This window comes from Pholcus phalangioides, unplaced genomic scaffold (genome assembly GCF_987345545.1).
Source record: "Pholcus phalangioides strain wild (caught in Gottingen) unplaced genomic scaffold, Ppha-v1.0 ptg000021l_1, whole genome shotgun sequence".
NCBI lineage: Eukaryota > Metazoa > Arthropoda > Arachnida > Araneae > Pholcidae > Pholcus > Pholcus phalangioides.
The window spans coordinates 12,774,136-12,799,575 of NW_028301614.1; the positions used below are offsets into that span (position 1 = coordinate 12,774,136).

Below are 25,440 nucleotides of genomic sequence, written 5' to 3' on the forward strand. Positions count from 1 at the left end.
CAAAAACTATATTCTATTTGAGCCTGTCCTCAACGTTTCCCTAACACTAGCGGTTGGCATCTTCAAGAGAAATAATATAACTGGAATGTAAGTGAAATTTTCTAGTCTTAGGTTATATTCATTAGCGTACGCAAGGGGGAGAGGATTTGGGGTTCAACCCCACCCCCCCAGCCAATATTATAGTATTTTGCAGGAAAAAAACTAAACTCCCCTCAGAAGGGAAAAAATCTGAACCCTCCCCCCCCTCAAGAAAATTCTGTGTACGCCTATGATTGTATTTATGCCCTCAAGTCGCTTGGCCTGCACCATTGTTGGTTGATCTAATGGCTGAAAACGAATTAGAAATGTTTCTTAGGTTAGAAGACACTAATAATTTGCTGCCAGCCATAAGGTCAACTGACCAGAAAACAATAGTGCAGGCCAAAAGTCACTCTGGAGCATAAATGTACCCTGGGACTCAAGAAAATTTGAACTTTGTTTCCAGCTATACCAATTCTCTTGGTGAAACGTTGAGAACAAGTTCAAACAGACTACGATCATCGAACCCGAACAGCTAATTTTTTTCAAATGATGCCCACACAAAAACCTTATATAAACTATAAACAGAATCAGAGATTTGGTGAATTAGAAAATTATCCCAAATTTAATTTTTCTCAATAACTCACGTGGCATCACTATGGTCTGTATTTCTTGCTTCACAGTCTTATCCAGCTGCTTACCAAAGCCACTGTTAAGACTTTGTGGCAAACCAATCATTTGCTGTTCGAGAAATTGGGAAATTACATTTACTTGTTGATCAAGCCTCTGCTTCTGCTCCTCTCCATACTTTATTAATAAGTTCTCAAACCTAGAGTCTGTTAACATCATGAGTCAAGGAAACACCACATTGCGACAATGTTCACATTCATTACATATTCAGAATAAAGAATGAGTATTTACTTTGAATGATCAAATTTAAAAAAACAAAAAACAAAATTAAAACACTTTCCAGCAACCAATGATACAAATATTGGCTCGCATCATTGCAAAAATTACATCTGGAAACAAAAAATTTAGAACTGCCATGTTTATTTATATTCAGGTCTTCATTGTGATTTTGACACTGATTGTTGGCTTTTGATACACACAATGCTACCAGCCAACAATTTTTTCTTCAAATTGATGAATTTTTATTATCAGAATTTTAACTGTGTCAGATTTGATTGAAGAATGTTAATTACCTTCCATAAATAACACCACATTGCTAATAAACATTCAAAAATGATCAAATATCTTCATACTAATATTGCATGAGAAGTTTATGGGTTGGAAACTAATAAAAATAAACTTGAAAGTGAAAATTACTTAGAAACAAGATCTTTTCTCTATGCAAATGGATATGATCGCATGTTTTTGTCATTCCTTTGCATAAACTGTAAAAAATCAAAGAATTTTCAGAATACAAAGGTTTTGCCAACTGACTGATGTGAAGATAAAAAAAACCCAGGAAAAAAATTCAACTGGCCCCTGCGGGGAATCGAACCCACATCCTCTCGCTTGCCGGGAGAGCACCCTAGACTACAAAGACAACAAATCCTCTCTCCTTAGAGCTCGCGTGTGTTGAATAGGGCCATACATGGACAGCCAGACTTAACTAAGGACACATATTAGGATGGAGGTATATTATAAAAGCAACTGGAGGAGGGGGGCCCCCATGCCATCTCATCTGTTACCTCACACTTGCCATATTATATACACAGGATACAAAAAAAAACAAAAAAAAAACCATGAAATGAGAATCTTATTGTGAAATATAAAATATCCATCGGAGCGAGTCATCTCGCTTAACACCTTATTGGTAAGCAAATGGGTTTGATAACTTACGGAGTAGAAGCCAGCATCAGTTTTATTGGGTTGAGTTCACTCACTCTAGTGGATTTGATGAAAAAATTACAAAATAGAAATATTGTGTGGGGGGAATCTATACAATCAGAGATCACTCGTGCCATCTTGCTTAGCACCTTATTCGGTAAGCAACATAAATATGACAATATGAGTAAGCACGTGTGTTGTGGACGTGAAATCTATGAAGAACTTTTCCTTGAATAAAGGAAAGAGAAATACACATACATATATATATATCTTATATATAAATGTGAAAGTATGTTTGTATGTATGTTCTTTATACAAATCTACAGTTTTAGACTGATCGTCGCCAGATTTTGCATATATACCAAACAGGTCCGGGATTGAACCGTAGGCTACTTTAAAAGTTCGTCAGAGCTAGGCAAAAAACTGTCGGGCAACAATGGTTTTGGGGCCTCAACAATCACTTTCGGAATGTTTACTTTGGTTACCGTGGTTTCCAACAATGCGTTTCAGACGGGAATATATGCCTTTACAATGGTTTGTCACACCTTTAATTCTGTTATTATAACAGTTTATTCCTTTATAACGGTTTGTCACTTTTCCAATCCTCCCAGTAATTGAAGAAAACCCGGGAAGAGCGCCGGGTATTTCTGCTAGCCTATATACAGGGTATCCTGTAAGTGCTAATGCGGCCTTTATCTCATCAACCGCCCATAGTATAGGTACAGTTTCAATTTAGAAAATGCGTAAGGCGTTTGAATAATATTCGCTGCACAAGCTGGGCGTATGACGTCGTTAACAACAGAGAACAACTACGCTGACAAAACTGGGAATAGAAATGTTCAACGCCAACTGATGAACTCAATGCTTGCCTCAAATCATCAACACTCTGGCACGAAGTTAAAAAATTATCATTATCCACCAACATGCGAGTTCAACTGCAAAATGATTCAGCACTGCTATCATTTTCACATCAGTTGAACAACCAGTAGACCCAAGCACTGGACCGATTACGTTCCCAAATGGATTTTGCAGTTGTTAAACTCAGTTCAAGAATTTGCAGACAAAGTCTTCCTAAACATTCAACAAAATGACCAAAACCATGAGTGGCTTTCTGAGAGCGATTCTGGCACCGAAAAACGACAGTGTGAACAAGATCAACGAAAAAATCCTAAAAATTATTCCAGGAGACTCCACATCTTACAAATCGGTTGACACTGTCACAGACACGGCACAGACATTTAGTTCTGTATCTTGCAGAATTTCTGAACTCCTTTGGATATTCCGGGAGTGCCACCACACAATTTGACCCTCAAAGTCGGAGCACCTATAATGCTTTTAAGAAATTTGGAGACACCGAGACTCTGCAATGGCAGCAGACTCTACGTGAAGAAATTGCACAATTACATCATCGAAGCAACGATTCTAACTAGATGTGACGAAGAAAAAGAAGTCTTCATTCCACGTATCCCAATTATCACAGAAGAAATGCCATTCACTTTCAAGCGATTACCGTTCCCGATTCATTTAGCTTTTGCCATGACAATCAACAAAGCGCAAGGCCAGTCGGTAGCAGTGGCAGGTATCAACTTACTTGAGCCCTGTTTTTCACACGGACACCTTTTCGTCACCTGTTCGCGTGTTGGTAATAGCAAAAATTTGTACATCTACACAACAGATGGAAAAAGAAAAAATATTGTGTACCCACAAGCGATTGCTTGAAGATTTTAATTAAAATATTTAAAAATGAAAGTAATTATTTCTTATTTGATGCAGAATTTTTTTTAATTAAGAAATAATTAATAAGCTATACATATATAAATTTTTTACGGGGCGGGCAACGTCGCCGGGTATCAGCTAGTACACATATAACTCAGGGGTCATACAAAATTTTCAAAATAAAAAGTAAGGAGTTTTTAAGGAGTTTCAAGCTGTTTTTAAGGAGTCATGGCAAATTTCATAACTTACAAAATTTACAGCAAAAAAAGGGGCGGGGCACATATGCAAATTTATTTTTAATTTGGAAACAAACTTTCCCTCTTCTCAAAAATATAGATGTAGAAGTGGTTCAAAAATTACAAGTTTTGATTTGTTACCCAGCATCATAAGAATTCATAAAATAATCAATCCACGTACATGCTTTTTGTTGTCACCAAAGTGTTCTAAAACCTTCAAGAGTATTAGTCAAAAATATAATTCATAATAGCATCACATAAATTATAAAAATTCTAAAAGTGATAATCATTCCAATTATTCAAAATAAAAACCACAGCCGACAAAGATTTTTCTTACAAAATTATTTATATTTGCAGCAACTCTAGGCACACACACACACACTTCCAGCACAACTTCCTAGATAGTAAATTGCCCATAGATGGTAATAGACCTGAGTTGTGCTTGGTTTGAAAGAAAGAAAGCCCCCCCCCCCCCGGAAATCACTCGCTCAAACAATCTGGCAATGTGCCGCGGGCCGCTCAATTGAAGTAAGAATTTGCCACGAGCCACTTGAGGCAGGCCACATTTAGGCCATGTGTTGAGCACATGTATGCTTTAAAATAAGATGCTGTTCAAGTATTACGACAGCAAATTTTCAGCAATTTTTGACTCTTCCCCTCTTGTCAGAAAAAGTCAGCAATACTCTCACCCTAACCCTGTCAGCGTTCTGTCCCCTTCCTCCTAACACTTATTGGGGGCTTCCCCCCAGATGATCAAAAATTTATTTTTTTAATCCACAAAATATTTTTTAAAAGAATTGTAAAAGTATTTTTTACAATTTCAAAACAAAATATCTTTATATGTTATTATAATCAATTTTTGTTAATTTCAATGCTATTTGAAGGCTAAGAACCCGAAATTGCTCAAGAAATTCATTGCGACCCTACCTCTCTAAGCCCTTGGTAAGCCTTGACCCGCGGTAAACATTCGGCCTGTGCGGACCAAATGTGGCCCTGGCGTTATGATGCCCCTAAATCTATTTTTGTAACAATGAACCAAGTGACACATTTACAGATCGCTTAAGTGACTCGTGGCACAATTCCAGACCATTTAAGCGATCTGTGGCACATTAAGCGATCCCTTGAGTGACATGTGACAAAGTTTTAGAGCATTGGTCCTGCTACCAGTGCGGTTCTACATCACTCAACTTATCCGCGGCACATTCCCAGATTACTTAAGTGATCTGTGGCATAATCACGGATCACTTATATGACGTGCGGCACAGCTCTAGAGCATTTGGATCCGCTAAGTATTTGAAGATCACTAGAGTGGCTCTGCAGGAGACTCAATAGGGAGAATGTTAGTTCAGGTGCCTACAAACTAGTGAAAAGTTTTACTCGTTTTTCGTGCACCGAGTAAGACGCCATTAAGAATATTTCATATTTTTTATAAAGGGTGGTTGATGATGTAAGAATCATCCACCCCCTCCCCTCCACGTCATCAAGTCAGCAAATCGAAAATCCCCCATCCATGCTGACGTAATACTTGAATGACCCCTAACATAAAGATACCCGAAAGTTATTTTCTGAAGGTTAAAAAAAGTGGGTTCAGCTATAGCGGCTGATCGGCTCGTTCTCCCGCCCCCCCCCCCTTTTGTAAAACCAGACGTGGCTCGGGCTGTCACTTTTAAAAGCCGGGTTTTACTAGCAGGTTTTCTATGCCGCGCGCAACGCGAATCACCCAGCGTGACACACCGTCTATTCATCAATATGAAAAGCAGTACGACTGTTTTCCTACAGAGCGCAATACGGCTCACGACAGCGCTTTACGTCGGGCGTGATTGGCAGACTGCTTCTGGAGGAGTTAAGCGTCGTGTGCCGCGTGTTTCAGCAATCTTCCCTTCATTTTCGTGTTGTGTCTCTTCCCTTTAAACCGGAGTATGCAGCCGATAGAGTATATGACGCCAAGGTCATATACTATATAGCCGTCCTGAGCCGATGCGCTACGCTTGGAAAACGCAAATGCGTAATGTCATTATGTAACTCATTTCTGCCGACACGAAATGATCCAGTTAGGTTCACGCGGCGCAAAAAGCCTACTCCTAGGAAAACCTGGCTTCAGGGATGAACGCTCATTACGGGATCCCAGGAGAGATAAACCCATTCTCTCATAGAATCTCTTGTGTGTGGATAGAGCCTGTTCTTTTTTTTTGCCTTTTTATTTACGGTAACCAATCTGCGAAACAGATTCGCTTTCCCCACTTGACTTCAGTTTTTAGCACTTTGAGGCAGGGTGGCGAAAAGATACGCTTGTCGTCGTCCCTTACTCTAGTGGAGGAGAACTGAAATGTTTTTTCCTTTCTTCTTTTTCAGTAGCGAGTTGTAATGTGAATAAAACACGTCAAAAAAACTGCGGAAAGCAGTGACATTTTGCGGTTTCTCAGAATTTTCGTAGTGAGATATTGGCTGTAAGCAAATGGGAAGGAGGAATAAAATAGGAATAGTAGGAGAGAATTGCAGTAAAAAAAAAGACGATTGCGGCGAAAGTAGGAAAATAGTAGGAAAAATAGGAAAGCTGCGAGGTCTGCACTCAGTATACTGCGTAATATAGGAGGTTCGAGACATCGTTTTGCCGCAAAAGTAAAAACTTAAAAAAACTTTCTCACCACTGGGATGGGGGAATTTTCGACTACTGGTTCGGCGGAGTGATGTCGTTCTACGGACCATCGATTTCCAATGATGACCAGGTTTGCGACATAGGCAGGAAAACATGTCAAAACTAGCGATTCGGTAAAAAATCGTATTTTTAGAAGCAAAAACGTATAATCGTATTAATTTACTAAATACGACAAAATCGTAACGGTTGGCAGGTATGCACAACCATTGGATGTTCCAATCCCATCCCCTGCTTTCATATTTCTTATTACAAAGGGAGTGGGCGTTTTTTTTCTTTTCTTCCTCTTTATATTCCGGGGAGCTTCCTCTTATTTTTCTAGGCAATGCTATTCATCACCATGGGGAATGCCTATTCTAAGAAAGATCATCCCTTCACAGAAAAAAAAGGGAATTTTTCAGGCGTGGCTGCAGTTAGTTAGGAGTTTTTAAGGAGTTTGTAAGGATGTGCGAACCCTGTCAACCGTCCTGAAGTTGTTAAGTTTAAATTATATAGTAATAAATATTGTATTTAAAATAGCATAACTATGATTTTTCTCAACTCCTCCATCACTCACCAACAGGATATCGGAGACCCAGATGTAGCCTCTTAGGTATGTGAAGAATTTCTTCATCGCATCTCATTCGCCTCGTGGTTTCAAAGCATCGTTTTCATTTTTCGACATGGCAGAAGAGTCGGCGATATGGATACTAATTTTTACCGCGTCGGATCCTGCCTTGTGGTGTGAAATGTGCGAAGCTACCTTCAAACTTCCAACACCGAAGCCGATAACGGACTCAAAAACTATGTACAATCACTGCGTTTCTCACCTGCCACCGGAAATAGCTACAATGGTACGCGATTACATTATGCAGCTGAAAATCACAACATTGCCAGCTCTTTTCTCTTGGAACTGTTTCTTCAGCAGCTTCCGCTGAAATTACTTCGATCCCAGCTGCCATACAGCCACTCACACCACAGAAAGCAGCTGAAGTAGCGGATTGCATCATGGAGTCAACACCGATCAAAATCAAAGAGGTAACAAAGCCATTGATTCCTCAAGCTAGTGCAGCTTCCTTGAATTCAGAGCTGATGGAGGAAATACAACAACTGCAGAAAGAAGTTGCTGTTTTGAGACGAGCCAGGAGTCATTCTCGTGATCGAAACCAGTCCCGTTTCTGACGGAAAAGTCCTGCGAGTGTTTCTGATGTATGTTGGTATCATCGCAAGTTCCGTTCCAATGCGAGGAAGTGTACGAAGCCATGCTCCTATCAGGGAAACGACAATGCCAGGGGTAGCGGCAACATGCCACTTGCTGGTAAGTTCTCGTCGTCTATTCATTGCGATCGTAAAATAAAACAAACATTTGCTTTCTTGTTGATACTGGTAGTGACTGTTCTCTTGTACCGGCAACCAAAAATGATTTTAAATTATCACTGATTCGAAATTTCAAAGGTGCAAACGGTACCGGAATTAAAGTATATGGCCACAAATTACTCACCTTAAATTCAGGCCTTAGGAAACTGTTTGTGTTTTAATCTGATGTGTCATGTGCGATCATTGGAGCCGACTTCCTTCATTATTTCAACTTATTGCCCAATCTTCGGAGCAGAAAACTATTTGATTTAAATACCAAATAGGAAGTTTCGGGACATTTAAATAACGCGGATCTTCACTCTGTTAAAGTGGTATCGGAAGATAGCATAGATCACTAATTAGTACTTGAATTTCCCGATATCACGAAACCACCGCATCCCGACCAGCCCATTAAGCACAATACCATGCATTACATTGAAACTTCTGGTGCCCCAGTCTCTGCTAAAGCTCACAGGCTGGATCCAGCTAAAATGAAACTAGCAAAATCAGCTTTTCAAGAAATGCTCAATCTCTGTCATATTCAACCTTCCAAAAGCAATTTCTCTTCTCTACACATGGTTTCGAAGAAAAATTCTTTGGATTGGTGACCAGTAGGAAACTATAGAGCCCTAAATGCTTGTACCATCAAGGACAGATACTGCGTCTCGAACATTCATGACTTCACTGCGGAACTTCATCGGACAAATATTTTTTCTCACGTAGATTTAGTTTCCGCATATCACTAAATTCCAATTTTTCCCAACCACATACACAAAACGGCCATCACAACACCGTTTGGTCTCTTCGAATACACACGAATGCCTTTTGGTCTGTGCAATGTGGCATCCACTTTCCAAAGTTTTATCGATGAAGTGTTGCGAGATCTTCCATTCACGTATCCTTTTGTTGATGATATTATCATTGCATCGTCATCACCTGAGGAGCACCTTCATCATCTGAGAGCACTTTTTTAACGACTCAATGAATATGGTCTCTCGCTGAAGCCTTCCAAGAGTGTGTTTGGACTTTCCACAGTTGACTTTCTTGGAGTACAGGTTTCGTCGACTGGCACCAAGCATCTTCCAGATCAAGTCAAAGCCATCGCAAAATATCCTGTGCCATCTACTCTCACACAACTTAGAAAATTCTTGGGACTTTTCAACTTCTACCGTCGCTTCATTCTGAAGGCTGCTCATATCTTGGCACCTTTGGTGAAATTGTTAGAAGGCTGACGAAACTGCAAAAAGTGCCAACGCAAAAGGTCTGAAGAACCTCTTCCGTGGGATGAGACATGCCAGGATGCATTCGACAAAGCGAAATCTGCATTGGCTGAAGCAACTCTACTTCACCATCCAAATCCAGATGCCCCAATCAGTTTGTGGACTGATGCTTCTGACATTGCCATCGGTGGATCTCCCATGCAATATCATGACAATCAATGGAATCCCATTGCATTTTTGTCAATGAAGATGACAACAAGTCAGAAAAAGTGGTCAACCTACGACTAAGACTTGTCAGCCATCTACACATGTGTCTGTCAATTCAGGCACATGCTTGAAGGACGAGAGTTCACCATATACACTGATCAAAAGCCTCTCTTTTTTGCATTTCAGCACAAACCTGATAAATGTTCTCCTAGACAGATCAGACATTTGCACTTCATCTCGAAGTTCTTTACGGACATTCAGCATATCCAAGGAAAAGACAACATCATCGCATATGCTCTCTCCAGGATAGCGACAGACACTATAAAACTACCACCATTGAATTACAAGGAACTCTGATGCTCAAACTCAAGACGAGGAATTGCACAACATTTTGGCATGAACCGATTCCTCTTTGCAAATCATAAAACAATATTTTCCTATCGAGAATGTTCATTTATATTGCGATGTGTCAAAGACCAGTCCTCGACCATTTGTAGAGCAAAAGATCTATTAAAGAAGCCGTCAGAAGCTGCGTAAAATGCCAAAAATGCAAAATTTTCTGCCATACGAAATCTCCTTTGGGAACATTCGCTTTGGCCTACATCCATATCGACTTCATTGGACCTCTTCCACCATCCGAAAGGTACCAATACCGAACAGCAGTATTTCATCACCTACATGATTTGTCACATCCAGGAGCCTTGGTAACTACGGAAGTTATTTCCCCAAGATCTGTTTGGCCTGGCATGAAAAGATCTATTAAAGAAGCTGTCAGAAGCTGCGTAAAATGCCAAAAATGCAAAATTTTCTGCCATACGAAATCTCCTTTGGGAACATTCGCTTTGGCCTACATCCATATCGACTTCATTGGACCTCTGTCACCATCCAATACTGTATGACCATCATCGATCACTTTACCAGATGGTCAGAATGCATACCAACACAAGACATGGCAGCTGAAACTACAGCTAAAGCTCTCATTCACGGATGGGTGTCGAGATTCGGAACTCCAGTTACCATCGCAACCGATCAAGGATGAAACTTTGAATAAACTCTTTTTCGTGAGTTGAATGCAATCCTCTGCACTCACAGAATAAATACAACTGCGTACCATCCTCAATCAAATGGTATGATCGAAAGATTTCATCGTACTCTGAAAAGTGCCCTCAAAACACAATCAATCCAAAATCAATTAAAGAAAAGTTCTCCCCCCACATAGGTCCTACGTATGCTTCTGAGCAAAATATATAATAATGTACGGCATTTGCCTTTCATCTTGAAAAAGCAACTTTGAAATGATATGAACTCTTATGAACAGACACCATTAGAATTCATCAACTTTCCGATATGAGACAACTGTGCATATTTTATTTTCAATTTATATGCTATCTGTAATATTTTCATGTTTTATATTTAGTGCAACTGTATCGTTACAGCTTTATATCACACTGTCAGCACACAACAGTGATTGTGTAGAGCTCCCATAGATCACTGCAGCTACTATGAAAATGAAAAGGGGTGTGGGAAGTTTACCTATACCCTGAATGTACTGATCTTCAGAGAAATTTTCATGAACCGGTGAACTGGTTTTCGAAACATCAGGCATAAAAAAGTTTTTACGCTACTGCCGGGCGAAAGCGATTATCACTGCATGCCAAAGTTGACAGAACACATATTGAACATAGAAGGAACAAACAACCCCCACTTCATAGAGAGAGGGATACACAACATGTGTTGTCAAACAAGTACTATTTTTACGGAAGAACCAGTTTCATAATAGAAAAAAAAGCTGCCTGTCCATCAAATGCTGCACAATTTTTGCCATCTTCAATTGCTTGACAACTCCAGTTTATTCGCCATCCTTGCAGCATTTGCCGTAAATGATGCTTATACAGTTAACGCTTGTAATTTTCCCACTAAAATTTAGAGGAAAATACATTTTTGGCTAAAATCTGTAGAAATTTCCAATAATTCTGGAAAGTGGGAGGAAAAGTAAGAAAATCTGGAATCTCCTACCATGAAAGTTGGCAGGACTTTCATCTCTTATGGACAACAAATTTTTGGAGAATTGTTTTGGTATGTAGGTATCATACACAGGTCAGATAGTGTATATATGCCATTTGATTTAATATTTAAAAGTAGGGAAAAAATTACAAAAAGCACGGAAGGGCACTATGCATATTTACATACTTTTAGTGTCTAATTTTGATACCTCTTGTACATACAATAAGCTCCTGTTGACAATTAAAAAAACACATTAAATCATTGATGTATGTATTAAAATAATAAATTTTGTGCCTGCGTTCAAAACACACCTATAAATAAATAAATAAGATTATTTTTTATAGCCAAAAACAAATTATGGACGAGGTTAAGAAGAGTTCTTCGAAGAGTTTTCAAAATGAGTTGTATGAATCCAAATCTAATGTGCTTCATTTTCACATCACATTATTTTCTTTTAATTTTAAGCAGCAAGAACAGTGGTTCCCAACCTTTTTCAGGCCATGCCCCACCAAAGCCTCTCTCAATTCCTAATGTCCCCTTGTCAATTTAAAAATTTATAGTTCCATGATAAAGTTTTTTTCCAGTCATGTAAAAACGTTTTTGCTTTACATCCTTTTTTGAAGGCTCTGCCCCACCCCCAGTTCTCTTTCTTTCCCGCATTTCTTGTAATTATTGTTATTCGAGAAGTCCCATTCACGCTAAGGGAGCCGAAAAGTTATTTACTTAGTTACAAAAGCAGCGGTTCTTAACAACAAATCCTTGGAGAGACTTCAGGGAGTCCATCAACTTGAATGAGATAACAATGAATTCATTGTATTTACATCACTATATATATACATACAGAATATTATTTTGTAAAGGTGTCCGTGGCTTGCATATTTCTTCTGTTTATTGGTACAGGGGGGTTCATGAATATCATCTCACTATATCACTGGTGCAAATTGTCCATGGAACACACCACTTCCAAAGGAAACACAGAGAAAAATGAAAAGAAAGAGGTCATCCAGAAATTGTTTAAAACATACAAATTTGAACTGATATAAAAAATGGTAGGGGTTCTGAAAAGTCCCAAGTTGGGAATCACAGAGCTAGAACAAATCGTTTTTGAATTGGAACAAAAAATAAAGGATACATTTAGACAACGAGCTATCCGATACAATTCGTTCAACCTTGCTAGCAATTGTTTCCTCTACACCATTAAAAAGCTGCACATTCTTTCTTACAAACTGGTTGTCTTGCTGCAATTGTGAGATTTCTGTCTGTATGAACTGAATAGCCTGGCTCTGGCAACGAAGAGCTTCCGTGATAGAAGATAACTTTAGCGATAATGCTTCCATAGATCTTTCCAACCTTGAGCAACAACAAACACAATTATAACAGTTTGAACAGCCAAATAGATCTACAAGCAATCAAAGAAGTTTATCAATACCATCACATACCTGTGTTGATCAAAGATACAGATTTTTTTTGTGTGTGTGCGTGTGTGTGAGCACTTCTTAGATTTTAAGGTTTAATCCTTCGGATAATTTTTTGTTGATCTTTATTCATGAGGGTAGAATTTTTCAATCACTGCAGGAAACATTGCCAATATGGTGGCAACTGATAGATTTTTAATATCATGGCATTGGCAGCATTAACATACAGTAAAACATTTATTATCCAAACACATCGGGCGAAGGGTGTTCGGAAAAGTGAAAAGTTCGAAAAATTGATTTTGAAACTAATTTGACAATGAAAAGGAATAAATTGAAATTCAGCAACAAAAACCTTACTATAATAAAATATAACCGACTTATTCTGAAAAGTAAATGAAAAAAAAGCAGTGCATCACAAAAGAAAAAATATGTAGATGCACAATAAATAACAATGTCAAACTATTAAAAAAATGAATCTATCTTTAATTGCTTCAACTTGCTTAGATGACATTTTGCAGCCCATCCTGTAATAGTTTCAAAATTAGCAATTGAAGTGGGTCAGCATTAGACCGCAATTCTAACCACAAGAGACATCTGGTGAAACACTGTTCTGCCTCACTGTGCCTTATTACATCTGCTGCTGGTTCGTCTTCATCACTTTCACAGTCATCCTGATCCACTTGATCGTTCACTTTCGTAATTATTTCCCATCATCCAAAAAATATCCCAGATCATTACTATCAATTTTTAACCACTGAGACACATCAACTTCATCACAGGACTGGAATTCAGTGAGTTCCTGAAGCATATCCAAGCATTCTTTTGAATCTGGGAGATTTTGATTGTCTTCAGTGATTGGGTTAAAACCATGAAAATACAGGCATAACTTCTTAAAACTTCATGAGATAGTAACCCGAAGAAGAGAATTCTAACCTTCTGCTACCATGTAACAGCAGTCTTTCACATTCAGTGTTTCCATAAAAGACAAGATATCCTGCGAGGATTTCTCTCTCTCAATCAGCAGTTTTTTTAGCAACTGCTTTCTGTATCTGCGTTTCAGGCTCTCCAGTACACCCTGATCAAGTGGTTGAATAAGGGAAGTCGTATTTGGGGGCAGAAACAAGCAAACTATGCCCCCATTATAGAGCATCAAACAGTCTGGGTGTGCCGATGCATTATCCATTAACAGAACTCTTTTCCCAAAACTTTTCCTTTTAATCTTGTTTTGACTTCTGGGACAAATATGCATTGAAACCATCACCAACTTAGAATCCATCTAAGTATTTTTCTATGACAAATATTTCACCGGTAACAAGCAAAAGTTTTTGAAACATCTTGGATTGAGGCTTTTCCTGTTAGGGGTAAGCGATGATTCCAAGATGCATTTGCAAGGATTATAACATGATCTTTTATCTTCTTCCCTCCAGGAGCTGTAGATTCAGTTCCACCAACAGAAGTTTTTGATGGGAAAGCTTTTTGGTAGAGTCTGGTCTCATCACAGTTGCAAACTTGATCAGCCGTTAAACCTTCGTCTTCGACAAGTTTTTCAAATTCCTTAACAAATTTGACTGCATCTTCTGAATTCGCAGAGAGTTTTTCCCATTGAAGGAGAATGACAAATTTCATGTCTTGACTTGAAATTCTGCAACCAGACCACGCTCGTTTGAAAATGTTTATCATCTTCTAGAATTTCATTAAAGAGTTTAGCTTTCTCCTGAAGCATCAGCCAACTTATCAGAATACCATCAGTTCTTTTTTGTATGAACCATGTGTAAACAGCTTTGTCCAGCTTTTCATTCTCTGTCCATTTCATTGTGAATTTTTTATTTAGTCTATGTGTCCAAACTGGCTGTAAAACTTTCTATTCTTATCGCAATGTTTTTAAAATCACTGATGGTTGCCACACCCGTCCATATTCAGCTGCAAGTTCCCTCACACCATCACCCGATTTCAATCTTTTCACAATTTCCAATTTTTTTTTCGATGTTTTAAACAACCTGTTTTCTTTTTGTCGTCATTCTGCACTTAGTAAAGACGAAAAAGTGTTGACACTACTAAAGCTTAAGAAAGATTGAAAAATATCTGTTTTTAAGCAAATTAGGAAAAAAACCCCCCTCCCCAGACAAAACCGTGATAAGAACTGTTTTGTTGTCAAGAAGACCCTCACCTCTTTCATTAAGGCGGCACACCTACAGGATTAAGATGAATTCGTAGACAAAAAAAAAAGATGACAGCTAAATCTGCTCTTATTCATGCGTTTGCTTGCTTGCCAATCGTTTATAACAACATACACTGTACCCAGAGTTGCCATTGTTCACATCTATAGCTCACAGGTACGGTGTGTATAATTGTGTTTGGAAGTTGATTATTGTACAATAGAACGGAGCTATCAATTTGGGAGATAAGAGGATTCTTAAGCTCCAAGGAAATACCAACTGTTGAGCCTCATTGATTATAGAAAACTGAAAATAAGTTTGTTGAAAAGGTGTTTGGTTGACCGTGTTGTTCGGAAAATTGATGTTTGGATAATCAATGTTATACTGTAATTACAAATGGCCAACAACAAAAAAGGCAAAGACACGGAAAAATATGAAAATGCCTTAATGCATTTTAATAGCATCACTATAGGTGTATCTTCAGAGGAAAAATATAATCATTATTATGCCGACCTGCGATCCCACTTGGATTAGTTACCAAATATTAACTTCTCAGTTAATCAGCGGATGAAAAATATGTCTGTACATATGTAATAGTGGTTACATTTTTGCTCTAAAGCCTGTGCCCATAATGCGTAAAAAAAATTCACAGGTTCACTTTAATTCTAGATTGGTGGATATTCCAATTTACATAAACGAACACATGACTCCTGATCTCAAAAAGTTATTATATAATGTTAAGCAATTTAAAATAGAGCACAATTTCAGTTTTTGCTGGTTCAAAGAGGGAAAGATTTTCTTACGTAAAGGTGAAGCGTCTAAAATGTATAGAATAAAAAAACTCAATGATCTTGAAAATTTTGATACAAACTGAAAATGAATTGGACTGTTTTCCGTTGATGTTCACCCAAATCAAACTCTATTGTCTCTAAGACGACTTTCAAAATTTTTTTAAAACCCTTTCCTCTCATCCACATGCTAATTTAAATTTACTACATTTAAATATTAGAAGTATCAGAATGAATTTTGATTATTTGCTTACACTTCTTCACAAACACCTGATTGAAATAGATATTTTAATTTTTTCTGAAATTTGGATATTTGAAAATGAGATTGATGTATATAATATTGAAGACTGATAAATCTTATTGTTGCAAAGATCAATCTAGATCAGGAGGTGTATTAGTTTTTTTATAGGAAATGGAATAAATTTTAACAAGATTGAAATGCGTTTATTGCAAACCACCGAATACGTATTGTTACGTAGTAATCAGTTCAATCTCTCTATTTTGGCTGTTTATCGTTCACATGCTTATACAATCGAGTATTTCAATAATGAATTCATGGGTTTGATCCAGCACACTACTGCTGATAATCTAATACTAATATTTTGATATTTTATCCTGAATATTAATATTTTATCGGATCAACCGTACATCATTGATTATCTAACCAATCTCTCTGAAAATGGATTCATCTCTCTATGCAGTGAATCAACTAGAGTCACCGCAAATACTTCACCATGCATTGATAATTTATTTGTTCGTTATTCTCCAAAACATATAGATGTTGTATCAGGCATTTTTAAATTTGATGTTACAGATTATTATACAAATACAAATACAAACACAAAGCCACAACAGGCAAATTGCCCAACGAGGTGGCTGACTTAAGAACATCATGGATCCCCGAGCCATTTTTTGGAGGCCCTACCTACTACTGCTACACCACACATGCACCCCCCCCCCCCCGCGGAACCCCCAACGAATCGCTACATGCGGGAATGTACGTGTAGTGAAACCTGACGTGAAGTCTTTTGTTTCTCTGTAATGCTTGTTATGTGTAGTGCTGCTATCTGCCAGTGTGTGCAGGGTTAAGTTTAGTAGTCCACATAATTTAAATCTCAAGGAAGAGAGATTTAATCCACTCATTCATGCAACTCGTTCAATCTATATATATAAAATTGATTTTCTGTCTGTCTGTCTGTCTGTGTGTGTATGTATGTTCTCTATACAAATCTACAATTTTCGATCAATCGTCATCAAATTTTGCATATATACCAAATGGGACCTGACTTAAACGATAGGCTACTTTAAAATTTCGTCAGAGCAGGGCAAGTGCCCCAAACGGGCAAAAAACTGTCTGGCAACAATGGTTTTTGGGCCTCAACAATCACTTTCCGAACGTTTACTTTGGTTACCGTGGTTCCCTAGCAATGCGTTTTAGACGTGTGTATGCCTTTACAACGGTTTGTCACTTTTTTAATTCTGTTAGTATATGCATATGTAGAATAGTTTATGCCTTTATAATGGTTTGATACATTTTCAATCCTGCCAGTAACGAGGCTTTCTGAATAGACCTCATAATCATCATCAGCATCGCTTTGAGGGGTCAAGAAAAGGGTGATTCTCATAGAAATCAGTGTTAAAATTTCCGATTTTACTGTAGAAATGCTGAAATTTTGTGGAGTTTTCTGTCACATCAATAATTTTAAAAATTGTCTTGAATCCTAGATTTCTGAAATATTGAGTTCGATTAGAGATATACGAAGCCCAGGAGATTAAATATTAAGTAATTAGCTGGACCTACTTTTGAGTTGGATATTCATGCAATAACATTGATTTCAACTTTTCATTTATATTTTCTCAAGCATGAAAATTAATGTCTCCGTATTGTCTTTTGATATTCAACTGCATAATTTCATATGGTTTAGGTTGTTTTAAAATTAATTATGGGCCCGTAAAGTACATCGAAGAAATTACACAGCTTTAATTAAGCATTTTTTGAAGCACAAACAGACAGATACATAACTTAAAATTCAGGGGGGGGGGGGAATCGAAATACCTAGCGCCACTTAAAAAAAGGAAAAAAAATATATTCATTTCTATGTTCCTTTAAATCTAGATTTGTTTATTTCATGAAGTCACGTAGGAAGTCGCCATATTGGTTAACTTAGACATGGTTTGTATGTCCCTCAAAGAAAGAGGGAGATATCACGTGATCCAAAAAAGCCTCACTGAAGAAATCCCGGGCAGCGCCGGGTATTATAGCTAGTCCTTAATATTTAGATTACAGGGTATAATCTATATCTATCATCCAGATTTATCTCCCGCATTTTTTCAATTATACAAATTCGCAGTCCTCCACATGTTCCCTTATTTATTTTTGCAATTATGCAAGTTGCAAAATGTTTTTCTTTCATTTTTGTCGTCATACAAGTTCATATATAGCATGTTTTTCTCTCATTTTTTATATTGTACAAGTTCACAACATGTTTTCTTTCCCATTTTTGTACCCGGGCAAAGCCGGGTATTATAGCTAGTAAACTATAAAGCGGTTTGCAATTTTCTCTCGAATTATGAATTTTTTGTTCTTCTGATAATCTACACATTCAATATATAATAGTTTCGTATATCTATAGATTCTATTACGTAATATTTTAGTTTCAATAAAAACCAAAGATTTAAATACAGGAAACCTTGGATAGATGATCAGATTAATGAATTAATTCTTCTCAAAGAAAAACTGGAAAGAGTGCCATAGGCATCCTTTTGATGAAATTTATAAATATGAATATAAATCAGTTGCTCGAAATCTTAAATTACAAATTATTACTGCAAAAAATATCTCTGCACTGAATTTAAAAAATGCAACACAAATAGAAAACAATGGTCTTTCGTAAATAATTTAACTGGTAGTATTTTTAAGAATGTAGCCTGATAGCACTGACAATAACATTGTCATAATATTTTATATTCTCATTTCAATAATATAAGCTGTAACACCTTGATTGATATAAATACTGTTGATTTTAAGAAATTCTTAACCCAATCTTCAACTTCATTTTTCTTTTATCCACTTGAGGGGTCTGAAACACTTAGCGTTGTAAATTTAATCTGTAGAAGGAATACTTCAGATTATGATGGGATTAACACTAAGATTTTAAAACCTTTCAGTTTTAAAAACTTACAATTTCCCACAAATTTTATAAATATTTCCATCACTCATAATAGCTTCCCTTGTTCATTAAAATGTGCTACTGTGATTCCCAGTTTCAAATCTGGAGATAAAAATTACTTGAGCAACTATCGTCCATTTCGATTTTACCAATTTTTTCTAGACTGATAGAATCCGCAATGAAAATCAGACTTGTTAGTTTTTTACTTAAAAACAATTTCTTTGCTCATAATCAATATGGATTTTTGCGGGGATGCAGAATATGCTTTACTAAACTTCTGCAAATTTACTTACAGAAGCATCAATAGAAATAAATAAACTGTAGCTATTTTTCTTGATATCTCTAAGGCATTTCACTCCGTAAATCACAAAATTTTACTTAGTAAATGTAATTCTTAATTCTTAATTGTATTATGCTGATGTCAGAGGTGAATCACTTCTTTGGTTCAAATCATACTTAAGAAATAGAACACAAAATGTTAAAATTAACAATTTGTTTAGTTCTTCCTCGAACATTGGTAGAGGACTTCCTCAGCGATCCATTTTGGGTCCATTGCTTTTCATTATTTTCATCAATGATTTTTGTCCTTTAAAACTTTTCTGCAAAATTATTACATACACTGATGACTCTGTAATTCTTTATTCATGTGACAATCAATTTACATTGATATCTCAAATTGAGGAAGATCTTCTAATTATTAACGATTGGTTTGCTCAAAATGATATGAGGTAAAACCTTAACAAAACGAAATTTATTTAAGTCCCATCTCAAATCTTGTTCTCAAATCTCATGCAACAGGTTGTTCACTTCACGCTTGTAATTGTCAATGTCTTGGAGAGGTCTTCTCGTGGAAATATCTTGGTATCTACGTTACTTCTAATTTGAAATGGAAATCTCATGTTGAATTCCTCACAAAAAACTCAGATTTTTCTTGTATAAGTTTTACCATTTGCGAAGAATTGTTCATCACACTTTCTTGCGCTCTGTTTATTATGCCTGGGTTCATTCATCATTACAATACGGTCTACTTACTTGGGGCTGCGATTATAAGACTAGCATATTACCAATTATAACTCTATTCAATTTAAATTTCTTTAATTTTTAGGATTCTCAACTTCAAATGATATTTCTTTATATAATAAATATATCCTAAACCTAAAACAAATTGTCTTCTATAAAGCAATAATTTTTCTGAACAAAAACAAAAATTTTTGCACACCTAAAATGAATGTTTCCTTGAGACGACCTCATGTGGTCTCTGAGATTCCCTCACATAGAAAAAATATTCTTTGCAAACATTTTTTCTTTACATTGCTCCTAAAATTTATAACACTTTACCTATTGAATTGCAAAATATAACACTGTTTCCTGCTTTTAAACGACGACTTCAACAATACATTGCTAACATACCAAATATTGAAACTTATTTTAGTACTCAGACATAAACTTATACATTTTGATTGTGTTTCCCTGAAGAGATTTGCTTATTTTTTTACAAATAAATTTCTGTCCGCCACCTCTATTGTTTATACTCAGTGCATGTATTTTCTTGATTTGCTGATATGTATATTTTTTTCATGCATGCATTTATTTTTTATTTTTTTATTTTTGAGCTTTTAACACACAGCAATACTAATTTCACTAGTGACTTTTAGTTTTAGCTTCATTGTATGTTGTCAGTATGGGTAACCAAGTTACCCCTTGTCAACTCACGTGTAAGGGGGTGTTCAAGTATTACGTAAGCAAATTTTTAGCCATTTTTGACCCCCTTCCCCTGTCAGCAAAATTTTGTCATCAGCTCTGCCTCTCTGAATCCTAACACATATTGGTGGAATCTGAGACATACACAAGTGGGGGCATAGGGGGCTCGTGCTCCCCTCCCCATAATGATCAAAAATTTATATTTTTAATGCAAAAAATATTTTTTAAATTGAAATTTGGGAAGAAAATACCTTCATATGTTATTGTAATCACTTTCTGTTAATTTTAATGTTATTTGAAGGCTATGAAATCAAAATTTATCTTTAATAAATTCATTGTGACCCATCCTCTAAGCCATAAGATGATAAATCGCATAAAGGCCCTTGGCCCGCCGACCAAATGTGGCCCTGCGGGTTATCTGATCAGGCCTGCCCTCCTCAAACCTAATTTTGCAAAAAATAACTTGCACATTTACAGATTGCTTAAGTGTCCTGTGGTACAATTCCAGAGCATGTTAGCAGTCTGTGGCATATTTTCAGATCACTTAAATGACCCGGGACACAGTTCCAGAACACTCCATGACACATTTAGAGATCTCTTGTGTGACATGTGACATAGTTTTAGACAGGGTTGGTAAAAAAACCGGGTTTTTTTGGTTTAAACTGGTTTTTTTGTTTTAAATAGTATCAACATTAAAAACAATGAAATTTCTGAAAAATCATTCAAACTTTTAATAATTAACTAAAATAAAATGTTTATTAATGTAATTAACACTATTCCCATGCTAATTAATCAATAAATATTTATTACATTTTAACAAAAACCAACTTTTGCAATTTAATTATTTTTTGCTTAACTCAATGGATTACTGTGTATTTGAAAATTCTTTTAATGTGATTATTAATCATATAATATATAAAGGTTTTTCTCCATTTCAGTATACTTAATTAGGAAGCTATTTTGCAAAAAGTAATAAAAATTAGGTGAATATAATGCATTTAATGAAGCATAAATAATGCAGATTAATTAGCAATGATTTACGATATACTGGGTGATTATAACTAAGGTTCTGATTTCAAAATACTAAAAAAAGAACGATTGTCAGAATGACTTGAAAATTGACATGAATATTCCTGAAAAAATTCAATTGTATTTGATAAAGGGGAAAAAATACTTAAAAATGTGAAATTAATGACATCATCCAACATGTGGGAAATTTGCTCGCAGAATGGAAATGATAGCCAGTCATGGCAGAATGATACCTTAATTATAGCATTTCACGAGTTCATAATTCATGGAAACATCACAAAAAACGAAGTAATTGAACAAATAACTACAACTTACTTAAGGAATGTAAAATATGTTGTCCACCGCGTGTTCTGGCTATGAGAAGTTGAAAGCACAAAAATTCTTGTTCAACAACAGAATCGGAGTATGCCATGGTCATAATGTGGATGTGCTTGCAATTCAGCTTTATTAAACCAAACGTGCCCCCCCCCCCCGTTCATATTCCTGAGGAACTTCTAACATATAGGGAATGTGCTGGAGATTGCAATTAACCAAAGTTTGCAATCTGACCACTGTTTATAACATTTTGAGGTACCCCCACAGCCAGAAGTTGCAAGGGTTAAGGTGCATCCTGTCAAAAAGGGTCTTCGACAGCTGCTTTGCTGGTATTCCAATGTGCATCTTCATAGAAGTTCTATCCACACACTGATGCTGTGGAAGTGCCGAAATGATGTGGTTACACAAAATAGATTATACTGCTGGCCAAGTACAGCATCATCTACTTGCACATTTTGCACTTTTTTCTTTTGCGAAAGAAACTTCCATTGCTTCAGGAGCATCCATGCAAATTTTCAAGTCATTCTGATCAGTACTTATTGTATAGTTTTGGAATCAAAACTTAAATTATAATCACCCTGTATATAGCTGATTATTTTTCATAAATCGGTTACTATTATACAGTAGAACCTTGATTAACTAGACTTAACAGTGTGAAAGTATAAAAAAAAACAACTATTAAATATTAAGACTGGGAGATATACAGTAGATGTGCTACTTCTTATGGGAAAGAAAATGAAAATGTATGTGAGGTAATGTAATTACTAGTACACTAGTCTTTGTCCTTTAAGGACAGCTGGTGTCTTTATTGGATTATAGGACCACCTGCCCCCTAGCATGATGGTGTAACTACTGTAGCTGCTTGTTTGTGAAGGGAAAAAGAAACCCTGAGATAATACACCACTACATTTAAATGTGCGATGCAATCCTTATTCATGAATTTGCTAAAGATAGAGCATCAGAATGTAGCCAAAGGTTAGAAAATGTTGTAAGAATGAGAAATTTTGGCTTCTGTATATAACTTTAAATAACTAGGATACTTCATATGAAAAATATATATATTCTGGCCACTTTTATGAGACTTTTTGAAAAAAAACCACTTATAAAATCTTATGTCATTTAAAGATATACCATCAGAATGTACCCCAAGGATATAAAATGTGGTAAAAATGAAACATTTTGGCTAATAATGAACTAATATGATATTTTTCAAGGGAAAAAAATGATATTTAGGCAACTTTTATTTGATTTTTTGAAAAAAACCACTTGTTTAAAACCATGGTTTAAACCAAACAACCCTGGTTTTAGAGCATTTAAGTGGCCCCCAGTATGGTTCTACATCACTCAAGTTACCCGTGGCACATTCTTAGATAATTTAAGTGATTCGCAACATATAATTACGGATCACTTGAGTGATGCGTGGCACAGTTCCAGAGCACTTAAGCGGCCTGGACGCATTTCCAGATCATTTTGATCCGCGAAATATTTAAAGATCACTAAAGTGGTTCTGTAGGGCACTTATCATGGGCGGAGATACGGGGGGGGGATATGTATATGCATTATATCTTCTCTATATTATATATGATCGACATCATCATCATCATCATCTTGCCCCCCCCCCCAGACTTTCAAGTCTATCTCCGCCTATGGCACTTATCAATGGGGGGGGGGATGTTACTTCATTTGCCCACAAACTATTAAAAGGTTTTCCTCGTTTTTGGCGCACCGAGTAAAATGCCATTAAAATATTTCACATTTTCATTAAGGGTGGTTGATGATGTAAGCATTATCCAATTATGCTTAAGTAATACTTGAATGGCCCCTAACTCAGTGTATAAAAAATTTCTTCAGTCTGTAACATGTTGAGCATATATATTTCTTCCCCCCTTTCTTTGTACACTATCTACCAATAAGTATTTGGACACCTGTGATAGAAAAGAAAAACTAACTTTATTCAAAATCAATAGTTGGTAGAGACTCCACAAGAGGCAATTACAGCGTGAACCCTCCGGGGCATACTTTTCACAAGTCCTTGTGTGACGGCTAGTGGTATTTTCTTCCACTCGGCTTGGAGAAGACATGTCAGTTCCTTCACCGATTTCGGACGGGTAAGGCACCCCTTAATTCGGCGATCCAACTCGTCCCAGAGGTTCTCGATAGGGTTAAGGGCTGGGCTCTGGGCAGGCCAGTTCATTCGATGAACCCCATTGGCACCATACCAAGCCTTGGTTAACCTCGCAGTATGACAGCTGGCATTGTCGTCCTGGAAGTAATAGGGGTCCACCCCGTAAAACTGCCACAATGTAGGAAGCACATTGTCATCCAAAATAGTGCAGTAGGCATCGGCGTTGAGCTTACCATGAATGGGGACCAAGGGTCCCAGTCCATACCAGGAGAAACACCTCCAGACCATAATTCCACCTCCGCCGAACTTGACTGTTGGCACAATGCATTCTAGCAGGAGACGTTCTCCAGGCAGACGCCAGACCCTGCCATCCGAACGGTAGAGGGTGAACCTTGATTCGACGCTCCAAAGAACCCGTTTACACTGATCTACGGTCCAATTTCGATGTGCTTTGCACCACATTAACCGAGCAAAGCGGTTGGACTTTGTGATCAAAGGCTTATGGGCAGCAGCACGACCACGAAAACCAATCATATGTGCTTCCTTACGGATGGTATTCATTGAAACAATACTCCCGGATGCCTGTTGAAACTCCTCGCGGATGAGGGCCATCGGTTGGGTGCGGTTCTTCCGAATTTCTCTGGACAGCACCCGTCGGTCTCTATCTCCCAGTTTCGTTGGTCTGCCGACTCGGGGCAAATTCCAACAATCACAGCTCACCTTCCACTTCTTAATCACATAGGCCACTGTCGATTTTGGGTACTTCAGCTCGCTAGATATGTCCTTTAAGGATCGGTCAATTTTGTGATACCCGATAATTATACCTTTCTCGAAATCAGAGAGATCCGAACTGCGCGGCATCTTGCATGCGACTAAAGCCGATGTTGTTTCCTACACGATATATACCGGCGGAGGGCGTGACGTATCTCAGGACCGCAGATATCGTCATTTGCATAGGTGTCCAAATACTTATTAGTAGATAGTGTATAAGTGAAAGTGAATAAATGGCTTTTTAAAAGAAAAAAAAATTAGGAATTTCATATTTTTTCCACATATTTGCTTTTTCCATTCTTTGGCATTTATGATTATATCAAGCAAAGGATTATTTACTCTTCCATATCCAATGTAATTTTTTGTGGTTTGCTAGTTGTTTCTAATTATGTTTTATAATTAGTCAATTACAGCAATGAGTAATTAATTGAGCTAATAACAAGGGATGCACAGTAATATGGACTATTACTACTTAGCTGTACATGCAGCTCCTACAAACATTCTTTTGGGGAATTCCTAACGAATTGGTAAATGCCAGAACATGTGTTAGCAACTCTGTAGTCAAGGCTTATGCATGCTCAGTGTTTTGATGCTGCTGCCATCTGTTTTTAATATTTTGAAGTGAAAATGGCAAAATCTCTGAATTTTCACACATGCTACACAGTATCATGTTGAAGGGTTGCCTGTTCTCTGCAAGTAATATGAATAACAGAACATCCTACTGAATAAAATGAACTCAGTTCACATG

General features: G+C 37.0%; 1 protein-coding gene across 1 annotated transcript in view; it reads right to left on the reverse strand.

The window, feature by feature from the left end:
• Ge-1 (Enhancer of mRNA-decapping protein 4 homolog Ge-1) overlaps positions 1 to 25,440 on the reverse strand; it is a 152,624-nt gene that overhangs the window by 28,895 nt on the left and 98,289 nt on the right. Inside the window, exons 18-19 of the mRNA XM_089249021.1 lie at positions 12,355 to 12,572; positions 666 to 854 (exon numbers count right to left, since the gene is read on the reverse strand). Of these exons, the coding sequence (XP_089105147.1) occupies positions 666 to 854; positions 12,355 to 12,572 (407 nt within the window). The remainder of the gene's footprint in view (positions 1 to 665; positions 855 to 12,354; positions 12,573 to 25,440) is intronic.